Consider the following 21,021-nt stretch of genomic DNA (forward strand, 5'->3'; position numbering starts at 1 on the left):
CTCTGAAATGAAGCTCTCTTTGTCATAAAACAAAGATCTGGTGGTTGTTGCAGATTATATTTTACAAAAAAAATGTAAAAAACAATGTTTACAATTTAAAACTTGCAAAAGTAGCAAAACATCTCGTGAGCTCTGTGTGGGGTTTTGCTGCCCCTTGCGGCCAATATGGTGCAAACTAATTATTCAACATGGTGTGAACGCATTGAAACACTTCGCCAAACAAACAACATTGTAATACTAAATTTTTATATTATCATTTGCGATGTTACAATGTTTGAACTTGAATTTAAAAGGCGGTTTACAAGCCATTTTGTAGGATTACGTTTTGCAAAGTGCTGCAGAAGCAAACTTGAATTGTCTGTATAATTTCACAATCTCTCGGCGATTAATGTTAAACATCAGGCTTACAACAAAGAGAAAATGGCGTTTTTTACAAAGATAATGTAAGTCCACGTCGAAAATCGTTTTTGGAAGAATTCTGTTTTTACAATTCTCAAAACTATTGAACTGAGAAGAAAGATCTGATGAGAATCTTTGTTGCAAGATCAATGAGGTTGCCTGTCATCTGGATGAAGCGTTCAGCATCTGTTCCGACTTGAGAATATGTCGTATTGACAGATACGCCGGTGGCAGTACACACATCTCACTCGGTCTGCAATACAAACAGCGTCTATGATCATTTTGAAATAACATAAGGCAAGTTAAGTTATTGCTATGACGAGTTAATAAAAAGTGTTTTTTTAATCTTGACTCCATGTCTTTGGACTTGTGATTGCAGACCAGTTGATCATAAAATGTTGAAAATGATAACCAATTTATTTGCGATGTTTTGTCAGTCAAAACTGATTTTATCAAGGAGGCTGAAACAAGCAAAAACTACCTGTTCAGCAGCAAAATAGCACACCACAGAAACATATTGACGAAATGAAAACATTCACAGGATACAAGTTTTAGAACGTATAAAATTACCGTCCGATTTGATTACCAACGCAGAAGATGCATATAAACAGTATTACCCAGGCAGCAAATCTATTCTTACTAAAACTTATTATATTATTATAACAATGCTATTCCCTAAATTTCTTCATTCCGTCAATATGTGTCTGTGGTGTCAATTTTGCTTCTGAACAGATTGTGTTTACCTGTTTCAGCTCATTTGATGGTAGGGACGGTACATTACGGGACGCGCAACTCCGTTGTTCCTTCAACATTAGAAGGGTCAATTGCCAATTTCACACTTTTTTACGCTTTACTGCAGGCTGGCTTTCAACTAAAAACCTTAAATTACTTTAAAACCAACTTAACTCTTCATATATAACCCATAAAAGTAAAATATTTTGTAAATTAGAAAAAAACGTAACCCTTCTAGTGTTGCGGATAAGCCAAAAGTGGATGAAGTTTCGCATCCCTATTTCATCCCTATTTCAAGTTACAATCCCTATTTGATGGTCAGTCACTTACTGACGGAACGCCAGAAAGAAAACTGGGTTTTTCAACAGGTTGCGATGGTCTGGTCGGCAGTCACCGAAGAACGCAAGATGTCACCTTGTAAATAAATGCTTGATGAACAGTCTCATTCCGCAATTGTTTTATGTTTCTTCGCTTAGCATTTCAACAATGAATGCGCTAAGTAAAGGACACAACATTTTAAACACAAAATGGCATGAAGCATGACTGCTTGATCTGTTCAGTGAATGATGACCCTTGTAATTCCACTGTGTCAACATAGCAACAAAATGGCGACAAGCCCCTAAAAACACATTCACACATTGCAGTCTTACTTTATAATGCAAACAAGTTGAGCTCACGAAACTCAGCTATTTTGGTAATAACCTCAGCAATATAACCGAGAAGGGAAACTCTTTGGAACAAGACCCAACGGTGCACACTGCACAAAGTATGTACCCGGCCTCGTCAGTGCATCATCGGTGCTACTAGAGAAGGTTGCGATGGTACGTTGCACTAAGTGGCTGTCAAATGCAGAAAGAATTAAAGACAGAAGTTTACTAAGATCTAGATGCATCGTCTGTACCGCTCTGTGTCCGACGCATCATGTCGTCGATGACATGAGCTTCTCTGCGGGTCGTACCTGGAAAACGTCCGTTGGATGCTGGGTGCGCTGGGTGCAGGGCTAGAGCGTTCAAGTGGTTGTAAATGTCGGAAAATGAAACTGGTTCTAATTTGAATGCAAGAGGACATCGCATGCACATCAGACGAAGAGATATAGCCGTCTCTATCCATGAATCGACAGCACTGAGTGAGTTTTTGTCCCTGGGTTTCCTTGCTATGTTTTTGCCGTTCCTCCAAGAGAGAAATAAAATTGTTTCAAAAATTGCGAGGTATAGAATGGCCAGCTCATCTATATAATCATTAAGCAGAAAAAGATAAGATTTTAAGACGTCGTCTTTCGGCATTATAGCAGCAGCTTACTTAAAATTGTGCGAAATAATTTGATAAGCGAACAAACTCGAACCTCCTAAGTCGCCCTTGCGCTAGACCATGTTGAAAAGGCTGAAGGCTGGATTGCAATGAGTTTGAATTCAGCAACATCTTGTTGAAACAAACAACGTTTGATTGCTTTCACTCAAAGATGACCAGATGCTGCTATAAGAGCTTCAAACAGAGTCATCTACAACTATACTGGATGGAAGTAAATTGGGTCAAACTATTTCTCCAAAGAAGAAGCTAATTTGAAGCAACATTCCCATGAACGATGTTTTCGCAAATAAGGCAAACTTTTTTTTTGTTTTTAAAACACTTTTTTAACTGTCAGCTCAAATACTTCGTAAATCTTCACGCAAGTCACTTATTTCATAACTGTTTTTATGTTCTTCTAATTGAAAGTCTACGTGTGTTCAATGTTTAAACGCATATAGCCAACGGAGAGATAAAAAATGAAACAAGTTTTTGTTAAGTAAAAAAAAATCTTACTTTCTTCAAATATTTTTCAAAATATCTCTACTAGGGGCCTAAATCAGATCTCATCGCAACTAAAGCAAATTGTTATAATGAAAACTAGAGTGTGTAGTTACAATAAACGTTAGAAATTATATGTTTCTCGGCAGCCGATTTGTAGCAAGAATTGACAGCGACAGACACGTGTTTCGCCCATGAGGCTGGGCTCATCAGTATCGCACCGTATTCTGCCACAAATTTATTCGACCACCGCTTTACCAGTCAGTTTAACTCTTATCTTTGTGGAAACAAAGAAAGAGCCAACAAAACCAGCAGGCAAAAATTATAGTTTAGTCAAAATGAAATGCAGCACCAGCAAAAGTTAGTTCGATGTGACCCAATTTAATTGAGGTTGATCGCATCATTTTCGTTTCAATCACGTTAATCTTCTGAACAGCAGAAAGTTATTTCTTAAAAGTATCAGTTCTTAGACTGCAACAAGCAAATAATTTGCTAACCCCGGTATCAGCTGTTTTCGTTCGCCTTTTATTCTTTGTTGCATTACTGACAAATAAACCGCATAGGTTACGATAACAGAGTAAACCTGCCAATCAACCCCACTCCACCTTGAGGAGGTTATTGTGCTGTCTGCAACCTCGTGTATACAAAGGTGGTGTCATGTTAAAGCAAGCTACTCTATCCATAAGAAATAAGTTTTTGCAATTTTAATGGAACCGACTAGTTTTTTAAGCACTATCGCATTGCCTATCGGTCCACATTGCATAGGTTTGGTTCACAAAAACATCGTTTAATCATTTTCTTTTTACAAGAGTGATGCGAAAAACGTAAAAAAGCTATTTATTTCCTTAATCACTTGCGGTGTGCAAAGCAAACATTTCTTACTTTTCCTGGAAATGTACCATTCACACCTGACTCGGCACATTCTGCAACATATCTTCCGTATGTGCCCCTTGCTTCGCTTCTGGCGCCGTAGAATCCTTTCACCATGACTTGTCTAACAATAAGAAGAATATGACGTAATGCTACTTTTTAAGGCATTATTTGTCATAGACGAAAGTGAAGGTGAAAACAATTGTCTACTTGAATAAACTGAAGGTGTTATTGCTACTACGAAATCGACAATCGAAATCGAAATCGTTTAATGAATGCAAAATAGCAGGACCGTCGATAAGAAACATTACAAAATAATTTTCTATCCAAAGAAAGTACAAAATGGCTTTGATATCAAGAAAAGTTGTTCGTTTGCTCACATGGCCCATTACAGCAAACCTTATCACTGTAAAACATACTCTAGTAACAATAGGCTACCACAAAAGTAGCATGTATTTCTGCTTGGAAATGAATGTAATTTCTTATAAAGATTAACTGCTTCAAATTAAACTGAAGTGATTTAGTTGTATAAGCACAGGCAAACATACAACACTCGAATTTTCAGTTATAGTTCATAGTTTCAGTAGTGACAAGCTTAGGTATTATGTATTGGGAGATCAGTGCATGTATCCCTGAGTGTTGCTGCCGCATATGATCTGATTGCCTAACCAGTAACCACATCACCGCTCAGGGCGTATTTTAATGGGATAAAAGGTGGATGTAACCTTAAAGACATCATGTTCAGTGGATGCCAACTTGTTCACAGCTACACAATGAAAACTTTATCAAGCAGTTATGATCAGGCAGAAATCATTGACCGCTGATAGCCAATCCTGGGTATCCTATTCCTGGTACCGATCCCTGGTATCCGGTCCATATTAGTTGATCCCTGGTATCCGATTCCTTCTATTTGATCTCTGGTATCCGATTCCTGGTATCTGAGTCCTGTTATCCGATTCTTGGTATCCAATTTCTTCTATTCGATCTCTGGTATCCGATTTCTGGTATCTGAGTCCTGTTATCCGATTCCTGGTATCCTATCCCTGGTAACCGATCTCTGGTATCCGATCCCTGATAACCAATCCCTGGTAACTGATCACTATCTTATATCTAACCATTGATGCACAACATTTCAGACTTCAACGCATGCTTTCCATAAATTCTTTCTTCCGACCAGGAGCTTCCGAGAGGGGGGAGAAGTCGGGCAAGTTTTCCCCCTAGCATAACAATGCAAAGGAAAAACGAGAAGCTTTTCGTGTTTTCACTTTTAAGGGATTCATTTTTTCTACTAAATTAAAAGTGTACCAACTTAATAAACAAAATTTTGAATAATTTGCGTAGTTCCAAGTAGGCTATATTTCGATCTTTAGTAAATGCTGCTTTAGATGTTCCTCATCAAGAACAAATTATTTTCATGTTAAGATTTGGTAAACTGCTTCAAGACGTAAAATCTGCTGGTTTATACTTCACCGAACGATTTGTATTATTTGGGAATTTCAATTTGGAAACTGGTGCTGTTTGGCTAATCGTGTATTACTGTATTTTTGCTTGACGATCTGAACCTTGGCTGCAAAAACTCCGGCATATGACAATGGATTCAACACATTCAACATTGAGCACACTGAAATTTGTAAAGATTTGTTTGGGCTCCACTATGACTCGAAACCGATTGAAAAGCGTGTGCAAGTTGGCTATCAAATCAGCTGTTTCAAAATCTTCACCATTTGATGCTGTGATCTGTAACTAATAACTTTGCATTGCAAAAGATACGGGATGGATTGAATTGAATGTTTTGTTGAACTGTTTTTGTTGCCTATATTGTGTGTATACAATTTTTCTTAGACAAAGCTTGTGAGCCACAATGGCATTTTAGCAGTAAGTGTAGTCAAGTGATCATTACTGGTTGTTGATTGTCACATTGAAAGTTTTTTCATACAGCTACGTTGTTAAAGTTTGAAGTAAGGAATTTAGTTTCACGCTGAGGAAAGTAGGCTACGTTCAGCTAAAGACACATGATACAAGGCATGATACAAATTCGTTGCTTTGGTTATTGTTGAAAATCGTTTTTTTTTTTGGGGAGCCCATTTTTCATATCGCTTCCCGACCAGTCTTGATGTCGCTCGGAGTCCCTGCTCCCGACATAGCGTGGTGCTTTGTAAAAGTGACTTTGACCTTGTGCTATCATGAGAAAACACCCCACGACCAAATTTAGTGTCCTATCACTCCAGATACTAAAGTAAAAACCGGCTCATGCATGCTCACTTAACCCTTTGCTTTTCAACGTTTTTTTGGAAGTTAACTGCTCAAGGGGGGGCCATTTTTGGATCAAATTCAATCAGCTGTTACGAGTTATCCGCTGATGCTATTTCAACAGAAGTTGCACTGGTGTGAAAGCAAATCATTTGTCTATAAGTTTGAAAACTCATTATTTTAAAATTTTATATGTTAAACTTGATATTTCAATATTTGCAAAGGTACCCAAAAACGACAATTTTGATTTAACTTGCCGCCTTTAATTAACCGTGCTAATCCGATTTCATGCAAACTTCTAAATAACAAAGAGCTCGATCGAACGCACGAAGTGTGTGTGCGGTGTGCCGAATCATTGCATTGATTAGAATTTACGACTTGCGAGCAAATCTTATTGTAAGCTACTCAGTACTCACTGATTCTAAAATAGTTACAATCAGAGTAATATTGTTATACGAATTTGAAAAAAAACAAAACTGCGTTTGTTGTCTTACATTTTTGTCCTAAACTAATGCATTCCGAAACTCATGGCTAGCTTCTAGTTTTATGGAACCAAATTTCTCATAAGTAACAGCTTAGCCTGCTTGAATAGCTGTTTACATCTTCGTTTGTCTATTTTAGGTCTACAATTGAGTTTGTAGTATGAATATTTTTAGTAGAGAGAAGACAATTGAACAAGTTGTTGAAATAATCTGAAATTTCTAAGTTCAAATTAAGTGCTTTTGAAATTGTGGATTTGTGTCAAGTCGCATCACAAATATCATGCAGGCCACATCATAAGTCATTTCGCTTACGAGTGTTTATAAACATGACTCATAAATTACATCCACAAAAAATACAGCATTTACATCAACAAAGCTAAGTTCGAAGCTCACTTTTTATTGAAGATTGTGTCAATCAATTTGAAAATACATTTTTAGTCCGCCAGCGTGGAAATAATGCAACAGCGAATTGAGGAACATGCGTAAACAAAGGAAATGTGAAATAACCCACAGTCAGCAAATCTACATAAATTTAACCTTTACAAATGTTGAATCAATGTAAAAGGACTGGATTGCTTACTGGGTCCTTATTGTTTGAAGCACTAAAAATACGCGTAAAAGCGACAACGTCAGCAAGGCAGTGATTATGTTTCTGGCCAAAAAAAAATAACGTTTGACTTCAAAGATAAAAATGATTATAACGAAGCTTCAAAGTTTGTCGTAAAACATTTTACTGAGATACAATAAACATAATCATTTTGTGCCAGATTGTGAGAGGACTTCCTAGATTCTTTCCAACGATTTGCATGATTGCAAATTATTTTCTATAACTTTACATTGCTAAAAAATGGCTTCTTTGTTGAAACAACGTGGCTACAATTCTATAAAAAATTCTTAGGCCTACTACATTGAAGTAATGAAATTTTTTTTGTGATTTTGCCGATGACGTTTTACAATATCCGAGAAGTAAAAAATAATAATGATAAATTATTTTACAAAACCGTGGTTTGCAAGTGCTTCACAAAAAATTGTTGGGGGAAAATTTACTATTAGACGTAAAACGTTTGTAAAAGAAATTTGTCGGTTTACGTATTTATAATGTTTATTGCGCTGTTATCGAATTATAAACTGCCTGTAGGCTATTGTCTACCTTTGTGGTTGCCGGCCAGCTTAGAGCAGCATGCAAACTAAGCGTTTATGGTATTTGCATCGTGTTATGATTCTCGAAAATTTCCCACAAGGTCTTTATTTTTATCGTGATATTTTGTGCCTCTTCTGTCCTAAACTTGAAGTTATTGTGCAGCACTATCCACATCGGTTTTTAGACTCAGTCTTCATTGAAAATCTTTTGTGTGGTGCATCATTTCAAGTAGTGTCTTTCCCTAAACTGTTACACAAATCGCCCAGAACCAGGTTGATTATTATGTATCTTACAGCAGTTGAGAGCCCGTTATTGTATGTGTGGAATTATTACTGTAGATGTCTGACTAAATTCATGCCAAAGTCGAGCAAATTCTGCTTTCGGGATCCTTGCCGTTATTTACTGTATTTTTTGTTGATAAGTTTAGGCAGCATTTTTCCAAGATAAATGAAGACATCGGTATTGTTCGTCACTTAGATTTAGTTTTCTCAGCATTATTTATTCATTCTTTGATCCACTAGTTTGTCCCACTTTTGGTATAATCGGATCGTTTATAAATGGCGGGTCTTCACAATAGCCGGCCTCTTATACATTGGCGCAACGTATTCAGATGTTGAATCAATGATGAAGAAAGCTGATTTGTTGTTTGTCTTATGTGACGCCTAAATTTATGCCTCGTCTACAGTACAAAATATTTTGTAATGTACATTGTGTACATTGTACATTTTGTTTGTAGGCCTACATTACAAAATATTTTGTAATGTAGATGAGGCATTATCATCTTTATTTTGCGCTCTTTGGAACAAAACACAGTGCACTGTGAAACAAAAATACAGGACATAACAACAAGTAGGCGACATAAAGCAGTGAAGGGACGCCATCGAGTTAGCTGCTACGTGTAAATGGAGCCTATCTCATAATTTTGAGTGTATCTCACAATTACTGTTTGCAAAAACGCTATTTCTCCGGCTTCTCCCAAAAGCATTTGCAGTGATACATTTCCTCAATTGCAAGTTTTGTCAATGAGAGCATTTCCATAGAACGTTTATTTCGAAACCAGGTTTTCGTGTCTTTATCCAAGAAAAGATTTCTTATTGTATACAAGATTTCTTATTGTAACGTTTTTTATTCGTCAATGAATATTATCTGCTTGAAACAACTGTTTTGAATAGTTTGTGGCCTCCATAGCCTACTATTTTGATCGTGGATTGCTATTCTTCTTTGTAGAGCTGATAACGCAAAAAAGCTTGCTATTATTGTTTCTAATTAACAGCTTTACGATCACTGGCTTTTCTTTGTAGCATAAGAAATAACGCGCTTTGTATTATTGAGGTCAAACCAAACAAAAGAAAGCAAGAGGATGCTTCTCTCTGCTCGCGCATATCGATGCACGAAGCAATTATGAGCTTATGGCTTGTCATCGCAATGTAATCCATTTCACGCTTTGCTGGAAGTTAGCTAGAAATAGCAAAAATTCACCAAAATCTTGAATTTACAAGAAAACTACACAACTTTTAGCATCAAATTTAATATCATCAGATCCGCCTGGCAATTTTAGGAAAAGTCAAGAAAAACCAAGTGCATGGCGTTACTGTGCTTCAAATAATTAAAGGAAATATGAGGGGGGGGCCAAATCTGGCCTCCCTTTGAGGAGCAAAGTGTTAAGAATCGGTTACTCTATCGTCCACGAACTGGTATTGGTCGTTTTAAACAGCTGTTTCACCTGGTTTTGTTTGACCTACCGGCTTGCGCCTGTGGCGAACCTCAAAAATACAGCTTACATTAATGTACAGTTTTTGACTTCAGGACATGTGAACCCCCCCCCACACCCTAACACTGAGACAGTGCACTGATTATAATCATGAAAGGGCGCCACCTAATCAGCTACCTCATACTCAGGAAGATCCTGGTGATTTAAGCTTACCAGATTTATTGGGGTAAATAAAAAGGGCTTCTCAATGCAATGTTTGCGACACAAAATTCATTCAAGTTTCTAATAGAATTTATTTACCTCATCCTCGCTTCTGTGGAAGAGAACGGCATCATTTGTGTCCTTTCCAGCCATATCAAGCGGACCATCTTTAATGAAACTGTTCCTCGAAACCCCCATATCTATGGGATGTAAACAAGCTGGTTATTGAATGCAGACAGTCAATCTAAACTAATCACTGAACAAAAAAACCCAAGATCAAGCGACGCTGGTTCGCCTCTTGGGGTATGCGCTTGAGTATCGCACTTCAAAAGCAACTCTCCATTTAGCGGCATCTATAAAATGGAATGATTCGCAATGAAAGACATTCCAGCTACTTCACTCCATCAATCACGGTAACTGGGTCTGAGTCATTGGTTTAAACTTCAAAACCTCTGCAAATTTGCAAAACTTCCAGAATTGAGCTTTCGAACACACTTTCGCAATCCTTGAACAAAAATATGTCACAAGTACAGTAGGCCAATACGCGACAATTTATCGAAAGACAATTTATCGAACGACAGTTCGGGTTTAGGAACGATAGTTCATCGAAAGACAGTTTATCTAACGACAATTCATCGAAACGACAGTTCATAGACCGACTGTTTATCGAAACGACAGTTTATCGAACGACGAAGCACATGTGCAATGGAATACTCAGGGGTTAGGAGTTAGGGTTAGGGGTTAGAGGTTAGGGTTGGGGTTAAGGGTTAAGGGTTAAGGGTTAGGGTTAGGGTTAGGGTTAGGGTTAGGGGTTAAGGGTTAGGGTTAGGGTTAGGGTTAGGGTTAGAGTTAGGAGTTAGGGGTTAGGGTTAGGTTTTAGGTTAGGGGTTAGGTTTTGGATTAACTGTCGTTCGATAAATTGTCGTTCGGTGAACTGTCGTTTCGATAAACTGTCGTTTCGATAAACAGTCGTTCGATTAATTGTTGTTCGATAAACTGTCGTTCGATAAACTGTCGTTCCATCAATAGTCGTTCGATAAATTGTCGTAGTACCAGCTGACAGTGGAGGGAAAGTGCGTTGCTTCCCGCTTAAATTTTGGTTGATGGAATTCGCATGAAAAATGTTGCCAGTGATCTCCATCGGCTGTGTACACTCATGACTCAAACGTCTAGTTGCAAAATCGACCAATAAAAATGAATCAAGCTATAATGTTCTTTGAGATTTTCGACAGAGAAACAACATGGTTTGAAACTTTTCTACTTGAACATCAAGCATGAAACTTTTCGACTCATGCAAGTTTTTTTTCTAAACATTGGTGCAAATTGACCAAATAGCCTACTGTTGGAAACAATGGAAACAATGAAACAATAGAACAAAGGAAGTGGGAAGGTAAAAACCAAAATAAAACGAGAAGCTGATTGTTTCGCGTCAAAGAAATCATCAAATATTCGTGTAGAAGGATTGCCATTGTCGTCACACGCGACACAATTCTTATTCGCTTATTGTGTCTCCTACGAATCACAGACGATTGACATGCATCACTTAGTATTCGATTATTACACATCGCAATGACTTCACACACCGCATTCATGCAAACTTCTGATGTCCATACTGTATTGTGTATAACGGTATTTGGTTTGGTTTGGTCTTGAATCTTTATCCTCGGACTGAGAAAGGTTATTCTTGATATTACTTGATAGGTTATTCCCGGTAGTTTGGTAAACTTGTAGAGGCTTTGATGAAGGGCGGTTACCGAGATTGACAGAGTGACGTTTTCGATTGTTGAAGTCTTGTTGCCGGGGAATTATTCCATTCATTAGGTTCCGCTAAATGGAGAGCAGTCCTTAACGTGCGTTGCTCAAGCGCACACCCCGAGAGTCGAACTAGCGCCGCGTGATCTTGAAGCTTCTTCGTTCACAAAGTCACGCGCTAACCAACTGAGCTATCATGGCTGACAACCCTTGTTTCTAATGCAATGAGCAAATCACGAAAAAAGACCAACTTTCAAAACAAACAGTTGATTGATCAAAGTTTCAAATTTGAGGACAAAGGTTCCACCAGGGACTGTTGATAGCGGAAGCATAGTTGTAAACCAACCTAACCTTTCCTGTCGTGGTCGAGCGTGGTGCGACCACGTTTAAAAAACAAAAGCACACAAGATTTGGGCCAGAATTACTTAGCTATTCATGTAACATAGATCATTCATAAGGACCCGATTTTGCGATTTAAATGTGTTTTTGAGATGGAACATAGAACGAGCTTGCGATCCATCTGGAGAGTGCAAATAATCACCAAAGATTTTCTTGCTGCAAACCCAGCTGAAGATTGCTTCATTGATTAAAAACAAACTTTTGCTTAATAATTCAACAAAACGTGGACTCAAACTTTTTCTTTCCCCCTTTTCTATTCTTACCTGTTTCATTTCCAGGGCTGGCCTCTGCCCCAAACTTGCTGCACAACCCAGCAAGGAAAATGGCGATGACGGCCAAAACAAACCAACTGATGCGAGAATCCATGTGTTTGTTGAACTTTGCAAAGTAATGTTTGATTCCAACTTACAAATTGTTTTTATAAAAAAAAACCTAAAAGTAAATTCAAGGAATTAATTTAAATTTAATTTTGAAGCAATTTTGAAGTAAATAAACCAAACACTGCGTTCTTCTGCAATCAGTGCAGTGCATGTTAACGTTACGTGATCGACTTTTGTGGCGTTCATATACGATTGTGAATCGTTTTTTGGTCCTTGACAAGAAATATCAAATCTTAAGTTCGCCTTTTTTGAGACATCTCCAAACTTGGCTGCTTTTCAACAAATATAAATAATAAACTTTATTGCAAATGATATTTTTAGTTTACCAAGTACAACCTCATTATGAAAACGAAAAGTAACCTGGAATTAATGTCACTTGAACGCTGGACTAAGCAAACTAATTCCAGGCATGACCTTCTTACCGCTTGCACAGACGCATTATTCAAAATTCACAGTCTGCTCTATTTTGCAAACAACTTGAACCTTTCTTCTATTGTTGCGGAAGTAGAAAAAGGAAAACACTTGAAAGCCCTGTTCGTTTGCCAAGCGTGCTCCTGGCTTGGTTAGAGAAAAGCAAATATGAAGGAATTCAAAAAATAACATTGTAACTTAACATTGTCAATGTCAGTGTTGGCTGTTGTCTCATTCAAGTGAGAAGCACAAGTCGTTGCTGGAGTTGTAGGGTTGATTTTTTCCTACCCTGGCAACACAAAGCGAAGACATCTGTTTGTTGGTTCAGAAGCTACATTGCTAGGCAGTAGAGGGCAGTAGAGTTTGCTAAACTAAACATTTTTGCCACCGTTGCAAAGAATTTCTTCCTTTTTTCACTTCTAATCAATATTAATTTGTTATAATCTTTGACATTGCAAAACTGTGAGTGGTTATAGACTGCTGACTAACGTTTGTATTTCCAAGTGATAGCTCGCCCCGATAGCTCAATTGGTTAGCGCGTCACTTCTGGAACGAAGAAGCTTCAAGATCAAGCGGCGCTGGTTCGACTTTCGGGGTGTGCGCTTGAGCAACGCACGTTAAGGACTGCTCTCCATTCAGCGGCATCTAATGGATTGCTTCAAGCTTACTGAAGACGCATCTCGAGATGTGACAGGTCCACCGATCTTGAAAGCCGAATTTAAGTGGGCTCTGCATCAAATGAAAACAGGAAAAGCAGCTGGGCCAGATGAAATCTGTGTGGAAATGCTTAAAGCCCTGGACGAAGAAGGAAAAGACATCATATGGAAGCTCTTAGACAGAATATATGAAAGTGGTGTGATTCCTGAGGACATGTTGAAATTAGTATTCATTGCACTATCCAAAGTTTCAGGAACACTTGATTGTGACAAACATCGCACTAATAGTCAGATCTCACACACTGTGAAATTGCTGCTAAAGATCATCCTCCAACGCTTGAGAAGGCAATTGCTTCCAGAAATAGGGGGCAATCAATTTGGCTTCATGAAAGACAGGGGAACAACCAATGCAATCTTTACGATGAGAATGCTTGGTGAAAGAGCAATCGAAGTCCAACAAGACTTAGGCTATATCTAGCATTTGTAGATTTTAAAAAAGCCTTCGATAAAGTTCGTCACGAACAGCTTTTTGAGATGCTGAACAACATTAACGTTGTTGAATGAGTTTCGCTTTTAGCAGCATGATCGTTGCTTGAAGTAAACATTAACGTTGATCACAAGGACCTGCGCATAATTAAGAATGTGTATTACCAACAACAAGCTGCAGTTCGCCTACCGGAAGGTCTGTCTAGATATTTTGAAATTCAACGTGGGGTCAGACAAGGCTGTGTGATGTCACCAGATCTGTTTAACTTGTATAGTGAAATGATTCTCAGAGAAATAGAAGGTATTGATGAGGGAGTTTTAGTGAACGGCATCTCATTAAACAATATTCGCTATGCTGATGACACTGTGCTCATAGCGACATCCCCGGACGACTTGCAAACACTAAACAAAACTTCAGACATCAGTGCAAAATATGGAATTGAAATTAATGACAAAAAAACAAAATGCATGACTATCTCCAAACAAAGTCCTGAACCCCACTTTGTACTTCACCAGGGAGGCAACACAATTGAACAAGTGTCTTCTTTCAACTATCTTGGTTCTCTCTTGACAGCGGACGCACGATGTAAGAGAGAGATACGAAGAAGAATAGGCCTAGCTAAAGACGCTTTTAATAGACTATCGACCTATTCTATTGGATCGCAAGCTTTCTATTCTTCTGAAGGTGCGACTTCTCAAAGTGTTAGTGTGGTCTGTTCTCCAGTATGGTTGTGAAACATGGACCTTCAACACAGAAACTAGGCGTAACATTGAAGCAGCTGAAATGTGGTTTTACAGGAGAATGCTCAGGATTTCATATACTGATCACATCACAAATGCAGAAGTTTTAAACCAGGTACATCAAGACAAGGAACTATTGAACAACATAACTCAAAGGCAACTCAAATTTCTCGGTCACATTATCAGAAAAGAAGATTTCGAAAATCTCTGTCTAAGCGGCCGCCTTCTCGGGAAACGTGCTCGTGGCAGACAACGAACAACATTTATATCCAATTTCAATACATTAATCAGCCAACCAAGAACACTTTGGGATACTGCGCGACAAAGGGAACACTGGAAAAATTTACGAACTGAGCATCTAGTTCATCAAAGGCCGCATCGGCTATGATACTGTTGATGATGAATGGATGGAATTATTGCCCGGCAACAAGACTTCAACAATCGGAAACTTCACTCTATCAGTCTCGGTGACCGGGCCTGCGTCAGTGATTCAAAGCCTCTACAAGTATGCGAAACTGTCAGGATTAAGCTCTGCAAGAAGCTTTCCCAGTCCGAGGATAAAGATTCAATCAATCAAGTCAAGCATTGGTCAACAATCTGCTGTCTCAAAAGAATTAAGGTGAACATGACCTAATTAACAAATTTAATTCATTTACAGTATAGGCTATGATATTATTTCAGTTAGGAAACCAAATCTTTGTGCGAAGTCCTTTGAAATTTCAAACGACGCACCAGTGCGTTGCGAGTTGCGACGTACAGTTTGAGAATCACTGTCATACATAAATAAAGCACAAACAACTTTTAAATTTATCTATCATGCTGAAAACTCGGAAATTTTCACCGACCCCCTGAAATCGCTTCGTGAACCCCCTGTTGAAAAGTTTTTGTTTTTTTTATATAAAAAAAAGTCAGTTACGTTGTCCTCCTCGACGGCATGACAGGAGTGAAGATCTTGTCTATGGGACAAAAGTGCCAACTCGCAATTATCCTTGACTCAACGTAGGTTAGAATGATTGATCAAAAACTTCCCCTGGGGTTCATTATAATTTATTGCCGAAGTGCTGCTTATAATTCTGCCTGATGTGATATATGAACAGTTTTATTGTGAGAATTGCCCGAAACCACACATAGCAACTTTCAGTTTCACTTTCCTGAAAAATCTAAATAAAGTCACGTAAAGTATTTTTGTAGGCCTATAGTTTGCAAAAAAAACAGCAAAACAACAATTTTTTCATATAAGATATTTTGTTGTCGTACTTTCTAGTTGTAATTTTCAGTGACCATCAGCTCTCTGTGGGCCAATGTGGAAAGGGAGCGTCTCTGGTGGGAATACAAGAATCAGAAACTCAAAAGGGTTCAGACTGATAGACAGAACTCAAATCGACCACAGCGACAAAATTGCAGCAAGTAAAGCCTTAGTCAACCAATATATCTTGTAGTGGAGCCTAGTTTTGTATTTTTGCTAACCATCGTTGCATGGCAACTACATATATGACGCCATTTTTTGGCTAGGTAAGGCATATACATCCGTGGTTCTCAACCGGGGGTCCACGAAGCGATTTCAGGGGGTCCATGAAAGTTTCCAAGTTTGCAGCATAATTGATGAATTACGAAATTTAAAACTAGGTTGTGCTTTATTTATATATTGCAGGGATTCTCAAACTGTACGTCGCAACGCACTGGTGCGTCGTTTGAAATTTCAAAGTACATCGTACAAAAGTAAAGGTTTCCTAATTAAAAACGTATCATATACTGTGAATGAATTAAAATTTTAATAAGGCTATGTTCTACCTAATTCTTTTAAGACAGCAGTCTATTGATCAATGCTTAACTTAGAAATGCAAACGTTATTCAGCAGTCTATCACCACTCACAGTTTTGCAATGACAAAGATTACAACAAATGAATATTGATCACAAATGAAAAAAGGGAGAAATTCTTTGCAACGGTGGCAAAAATTCTATTTATTTTTGATAAAGTTTATGGAAAAACATGAAATCAGCATATAGATTAGCCTACTGATTTTTAATCCTGTGTGCCAACATATAGCTCATAACTTCGTCAATGTCATCAATCGTCAAAAGTGCGTTGTGAGTTCAGCAAATTCTTCCAAGCGTGTCGTTTCGAAACTTATAGAACATTTGATTCTATTAGGAGACGCGACATACCAAAATTTCAGATAAAATTGTTTAGGGGTCCGCAAAGGTACCAAAAGGGGTCCGCCAAGACAAAATGGTTGAAAACCACTGATCTACATTTTACAATCTTTTAACAAAGTTACAATGACAAGTTGTTGACTTGAGGACATTCGACAACGGGTGAGACGACTGGAATGGTCCAAACAATGCGTTGCGATTATGATCTCATGGCCTTACAAGGTTAAATATACAGGCACCAAGTGGCATACTTTATATCAAGTTAAATTGTTTCACTGCGACAGAGTATTGGCAATACTGATGAGAAACATCACAAAATTATAGAACACCAGTCGTTCTTGGAAGAATTTGGATCTGGGATTTCTATTTGTACAAATCCCTGATTTTGACAAAATACATAAAAATTTGTTTATGCCTTGAACCTCCTTTGTTTGATTTGAATTATTGTGATCAGCCAAATTTACATTTCCCTTTTCTTCTACAATAAATACTGTATTTTATTCTAACGTTAGCTTGTGAAGCAAGTCAGAAGGAAACCTGCAGCTTCGAGCTACCATGAGCAACATTCTACCCGTAATTTATAAGACAAAATATTGGATGACAAAACTTGCAAGAGTCTTGAACAAATCAAACAAATGTTTTCAAACGTTTGCTGACGTATCAAAGCTCTAAACAAAAACAATTTATCCCGCCATGTCCGCCATCAGCTCTAATGAACAAAAGATGCTTTTAGAATTTAGATCAACCAAGTTGCTTTTGTTGCAGATGAAATTTCATTTAAATCTAAACGAATGTCAATAACGACTGATACCCACGCGACAGCGAAATAGCTCGAGCTAGTGTATTTTTACGTAATGATGCTCAGTGCCAAAAGTATTTCGACAACGTACAAGCGTTATTGATCTTAACAATTTAATTAGTATCTTGACTTGTCTAATTGTTGCTCAGAAATATTTCCAGTTTTATTGCCGATACCATCTGGAACCTCAATGAGAGGACTGACTCTAATCAAAAGACGACAATCGTTGAAACTACCCATGCAACTTCTAACCTCTCTAACTCAATGGAAGTTTGGACGCCGTTTGTTGGCGGCCGTGATGTCAGGAGATGCTTGAACTGCAACTAGGCGAGTGAGATCTCGGGGTCTCGTTGCTCAAATATAAAGCCTCAATCTCTATTGTTTCTTGAACAAAGGGTTGCGATTCTGAATTCCCGCTTAGTTTCGATGATGGGGGGGTTCACATCCGTTTATTTGTGGCATCTTGAGAAGGAACAGAACAATGAAAATTCAATAAACAAAGTATTTTGTAAAAAGCTGGGGCCACTCACTTGCGCAATCTAGTTGCTTCATTGAAAAACTTATAAAAAGAATTGTAATGAGGTTCAAGCGACACTCTCCGATGCGTCAAAGTATATCTACTGTAAAAGCAAGTAACATTGAGCCATCGCACAATGCCTTCGTCTTGCTTGTTCAGTTGAGTTGCTTATTGTCATGCAAAGGAAATATTCGTTTATTTTTGAATTGCTTTTTATTTGCTTTAATATTTCCAAAGTAACAAGGATACCAAGACTGCGTGATAATGGAAAATAGAGTATGGTTTTTCAAATCTAATTTAATGTGACACTGATGAAATCAACTAGAATAAAATAAAATATTTCAATTATTTTAAACTCACTACTGTCTTTTATAAAATTGACAAAATTACTGGAAAGATTTAATACCGACAGCTTCTTGACAGCTGATGAGTCCATGTCGGCTTGCATGAATGCAAGAATGCATCAGGCAAGACGCGGTGTTTGTTGGATACAAAGAATGCAGTCACGTGCATGATGACGTTACAACAAGCTTGACTGTGTCTTCGATCAACTTCCAGTCGGTTCATCTTGGAAGGATGGCAGAAAAGAAGTAGGTACTCTGGAATGACAAATGAGTCCCCATGGAACGAGTAGCATGGACACATTGCTATAAATTTGCGAAAATGGATTTGAAACCAAAGGCCCAGTCACAACATTGCAGAATAAAACCAACAACCGAGCTCGGATGATAATAAGGTCTTGAGGTAGAAAGTTGCTTGTGAGGTTTTCAATGTTACACGATTACTGCCGATGCATATGCCCACCTAACCTGGTTCGTGCACTGGCGTCAATTGTGAAGCTTTTGTTACAACAATTAGACAGTTCAAAGAATGAAATAATAAATATTGATAATAGAATAATCCTATGATTGTTTACAATAGACATGGTCATTAACTGTGCCGCTAAGATAAATGAGTTACGTTGAACCAACGTTACTAAAGATGTATTAGCTGCAAACTATCGTTGCTGCTGGTAGTGCTAAAAGCTTTGTTCTGATATCTGCGGAATGAAAGTTGATCCGTGTCATCACAATGGGGGCATTGTTGACAGTGGGCTTCCCATTCAAGGGCCGTTGTGCAAATTTACACAGGCAAAGAATAATAATAAACGGAAAATCACTTTGCATTCTGGACTTTTTAAAAAAGTTTTTTGAATACTCAAATAACTATGAAATACCAAACAACTTGTAAACCACAAAAGAATTCGGTTGGTTTCTGGAAACTTTTTATTTAGATTAAACACAATGTTTGGTGTTTTCGTTCAGAAGAACGCTTTACGAAGATATGATCTTCTGTAATGAAAACGAAATAATCTATTTATGGAAACTTGAACAGCTATGATTATTTCCAGAAAGGAAGCTTAGTGACAATTTTTAAATGTATGTTCCATGTAGCTGCAAAGCAATGTCGAGCCCCGGTGGTGCCAGAACAATAAAACCGTCTGAAGAACGATTGTTAGATTGTTACTGAAAGAAATAATAACCACGAAGTTCTCTGCATTCGGTCTAAAACAACGAATCACGGCGCAGTGACCATGGCCTCTCTATTAAAAGAGCACAGTTGACTAAAGCAACTTGTCAAGGCAATGTCCGGGTCTCAGATAAACTTCAATAACCAACAAACTAGCCACTCGTACAACAAACTCAAACAACATGCGTCGCCTGTTTCAACCTTTTCGGACCTCATTAGCATGATGCACTCGCCAATTGCTATGGTAACTCCCTAATAGAAAACAATTGTTTTCAACTAAATGTGACCATAGGCTAATGTTGTTAAGGTCGTTTTTGAAAACGACACATATTTTGAAAAAAAAAGCTAAAAATAATATTAAATAAGTTTCAAAAGTTTCCAAAATCAAACTTTCCAACATTTCGCTTTGAATTGTTGCTTTGAACAACTAGAAAAATCCAATTGGGTTCATGACTCGACAAACACGATCTTTAGAGCAGAAAATTTATTTTTAATGAAAATATCTTGGTCATAAAACTTCCTCATCAACGACCAGACAATGGACAAGGAGGAAAAATAAACAAGTTTCCTTTACAAATGTCACTGATGCGCAGAAAGTGTTTGAAATGGATTCTTAAAGTGCGAACTTCACTCGAGCACGTGCCTACAGACAATAGTCATTGTCCTTGTCAGGAGCTCGGGTGGCATCATGTTTCTGCATTGTCTTCTGTATGTGGGACTCCCAACTTATTCAAATAAGTGCAGGTTATAACATTTAAAAAATACACTTTAGAAAAATTTCCATCATTGATGAAGTGATTGCTATATTGAGCGATGGTGTCGTCATGCGCTGGTTTCTTCATTTTCCTTTTCAAGTGGACACTTAAGAACTAGCGGTGCCAAATAACGATACTAACTTTTTGTTCGGGAAGTTCTGGTTTTAACAAAGATGCTTTCAATAAAAATATTTTTTTCTCGGAAAAGTAGCAGATCGTCGTGAGTTCAAAACAATTGAAAGTTTTCTTTATTCCAGCTAATTTTAGCAGCATCGCATTAAATTAAGACACCAAGTCGTGCAACCTTACCAGATGTTAACAAATTTACGTTTATTTTTAAACACTCACAGATAAAACTACTTCAGAACAAATTTTATATCAAACGTTTTCGGTACCACAAAGTGTCCTTGTCAAGAATAACGATTATAATTTTATCGGCATCTGATGAACCAAATACGGGAATGAAAATTTAAATTTATCAAGAAGAAACACTAGCACAGTGATCAATATTCCTGGCTGGCTGAACACTCAACATCTTACACAAGAATTTAAAGAAGGTTTTCCATTGTAGGCCTACTATAGGCTACTACTGTTCTAACTTACCAAACAAGCTCGCAACACAATCCGTTAATGCCAAATATTCCTGTATGGGACAAAATGCCGACAAAGATTTTCGATAAGAAAAGAGAACATATTTGAAAAGCTTTTGATACATTTCAGTAAAGGAAGGCGGGAACTAACTCATAATCGCATTTAATTTGTTTTGAGTGGTTTATTTAACCCGGTCTAAAGGTCAAAGTTCAGAAATTTTGTTGCTTCTGGTGGTGGTCTCACATTTTGCCCGTTCTTTGAAAGACCGGAAGTGGAAATAATGAGCTTGAGTTGTAATC

The 21,021-nt window shown here is 37.8% G+C and overlaps 2 protein-coding genes across 2 annotated transcripts; one reads left to right on the forward strand and one right to left on the reverse strand.

The window, feature by feature from the left end:
* Positions 1–45: 45 nt before the first annotated feature.
* On the reverse strand, positions 46–12,149 carry LOC145787581 (uncharacterized). The gene is made up of 4 exons (XM_082599349.1): positions 11,986–12,149; positions 9,671–9,771; positions 3,799–3,910; positions 46–652 (listed from the first exon to the last, which is right to left on the reverse strand). Exons 1-4 carry the CDS (start codon positions 12,086–12,088, stop codon positions 579–581), a joined length of 390 nt encoding a protein of 129 aa, XP_082455475.1. The 5' UTR covers positions 12,089–12,149; the 3' UTR covers positions 46–578.
* Positions 12,150–13,161: 1,012 nt separating this feature from the next.
* On the forward strand, positions 13,162–13,647 carry LOC145787272 (uncharacterized). The gene has a single exon (XM_082598983.1). It carries the CDS (start codon positions 13,162–13,164, stop codon positions 13,645–13,647), a length of 486 nt encoding a protein of 161 aa, XP_082455109.1.
* Positions 13,648–21,021: the final 7,374 nt, after the last annotated feature.

This window comes from Aplidium turbinatum, chromosome 18 (genome assembly GCF_918807975.1).
Source record: "Aplidium turbinatum chromosome 18, kaAplTurb1.1, whole genome shotgun sequence".
Classification (NCBI taxonomy): domain Eukaryota; kingdom Metazoa; phylum Chordata; class Ascidiacea; order Aplousobranchia; family Polyclinidae; genus Aplidium; species Aplidium turbinatum.

Excerpts from the sequence above, each read along its gene's own strand:
- LOC145787581 (XM_082599349.1), bottom strand. The coding sequence starts at position 12,088 with ATGGATTCTCGCATCAGTTGGTTTGTTTTGGCCGTCATCGCCATTTTC. Across the intron at positions 3,911-9,670 it reads TCCACAGAAGCGAGGATGAG|ACAAGTCATGGTGAAAGGAT; the intron begins GTAAATAAATTC and ends TCTTATTGTTAG. Across the intron at positions 653-3,798 it reads ATGGTACATTTCCAGGAAAA|ACCGAGTGAGATGTGTGTAC; the intron begins GTAAGAAATGTT and ends TTTGTATTGCAG.
- LOC145787272 (XM_082598983.1), top strand. The coding sequence starts at position 13,162 with ATGGATTGCTTCAAGCTTACTGAAGACGCATCTCGAGATGTGACAGGT.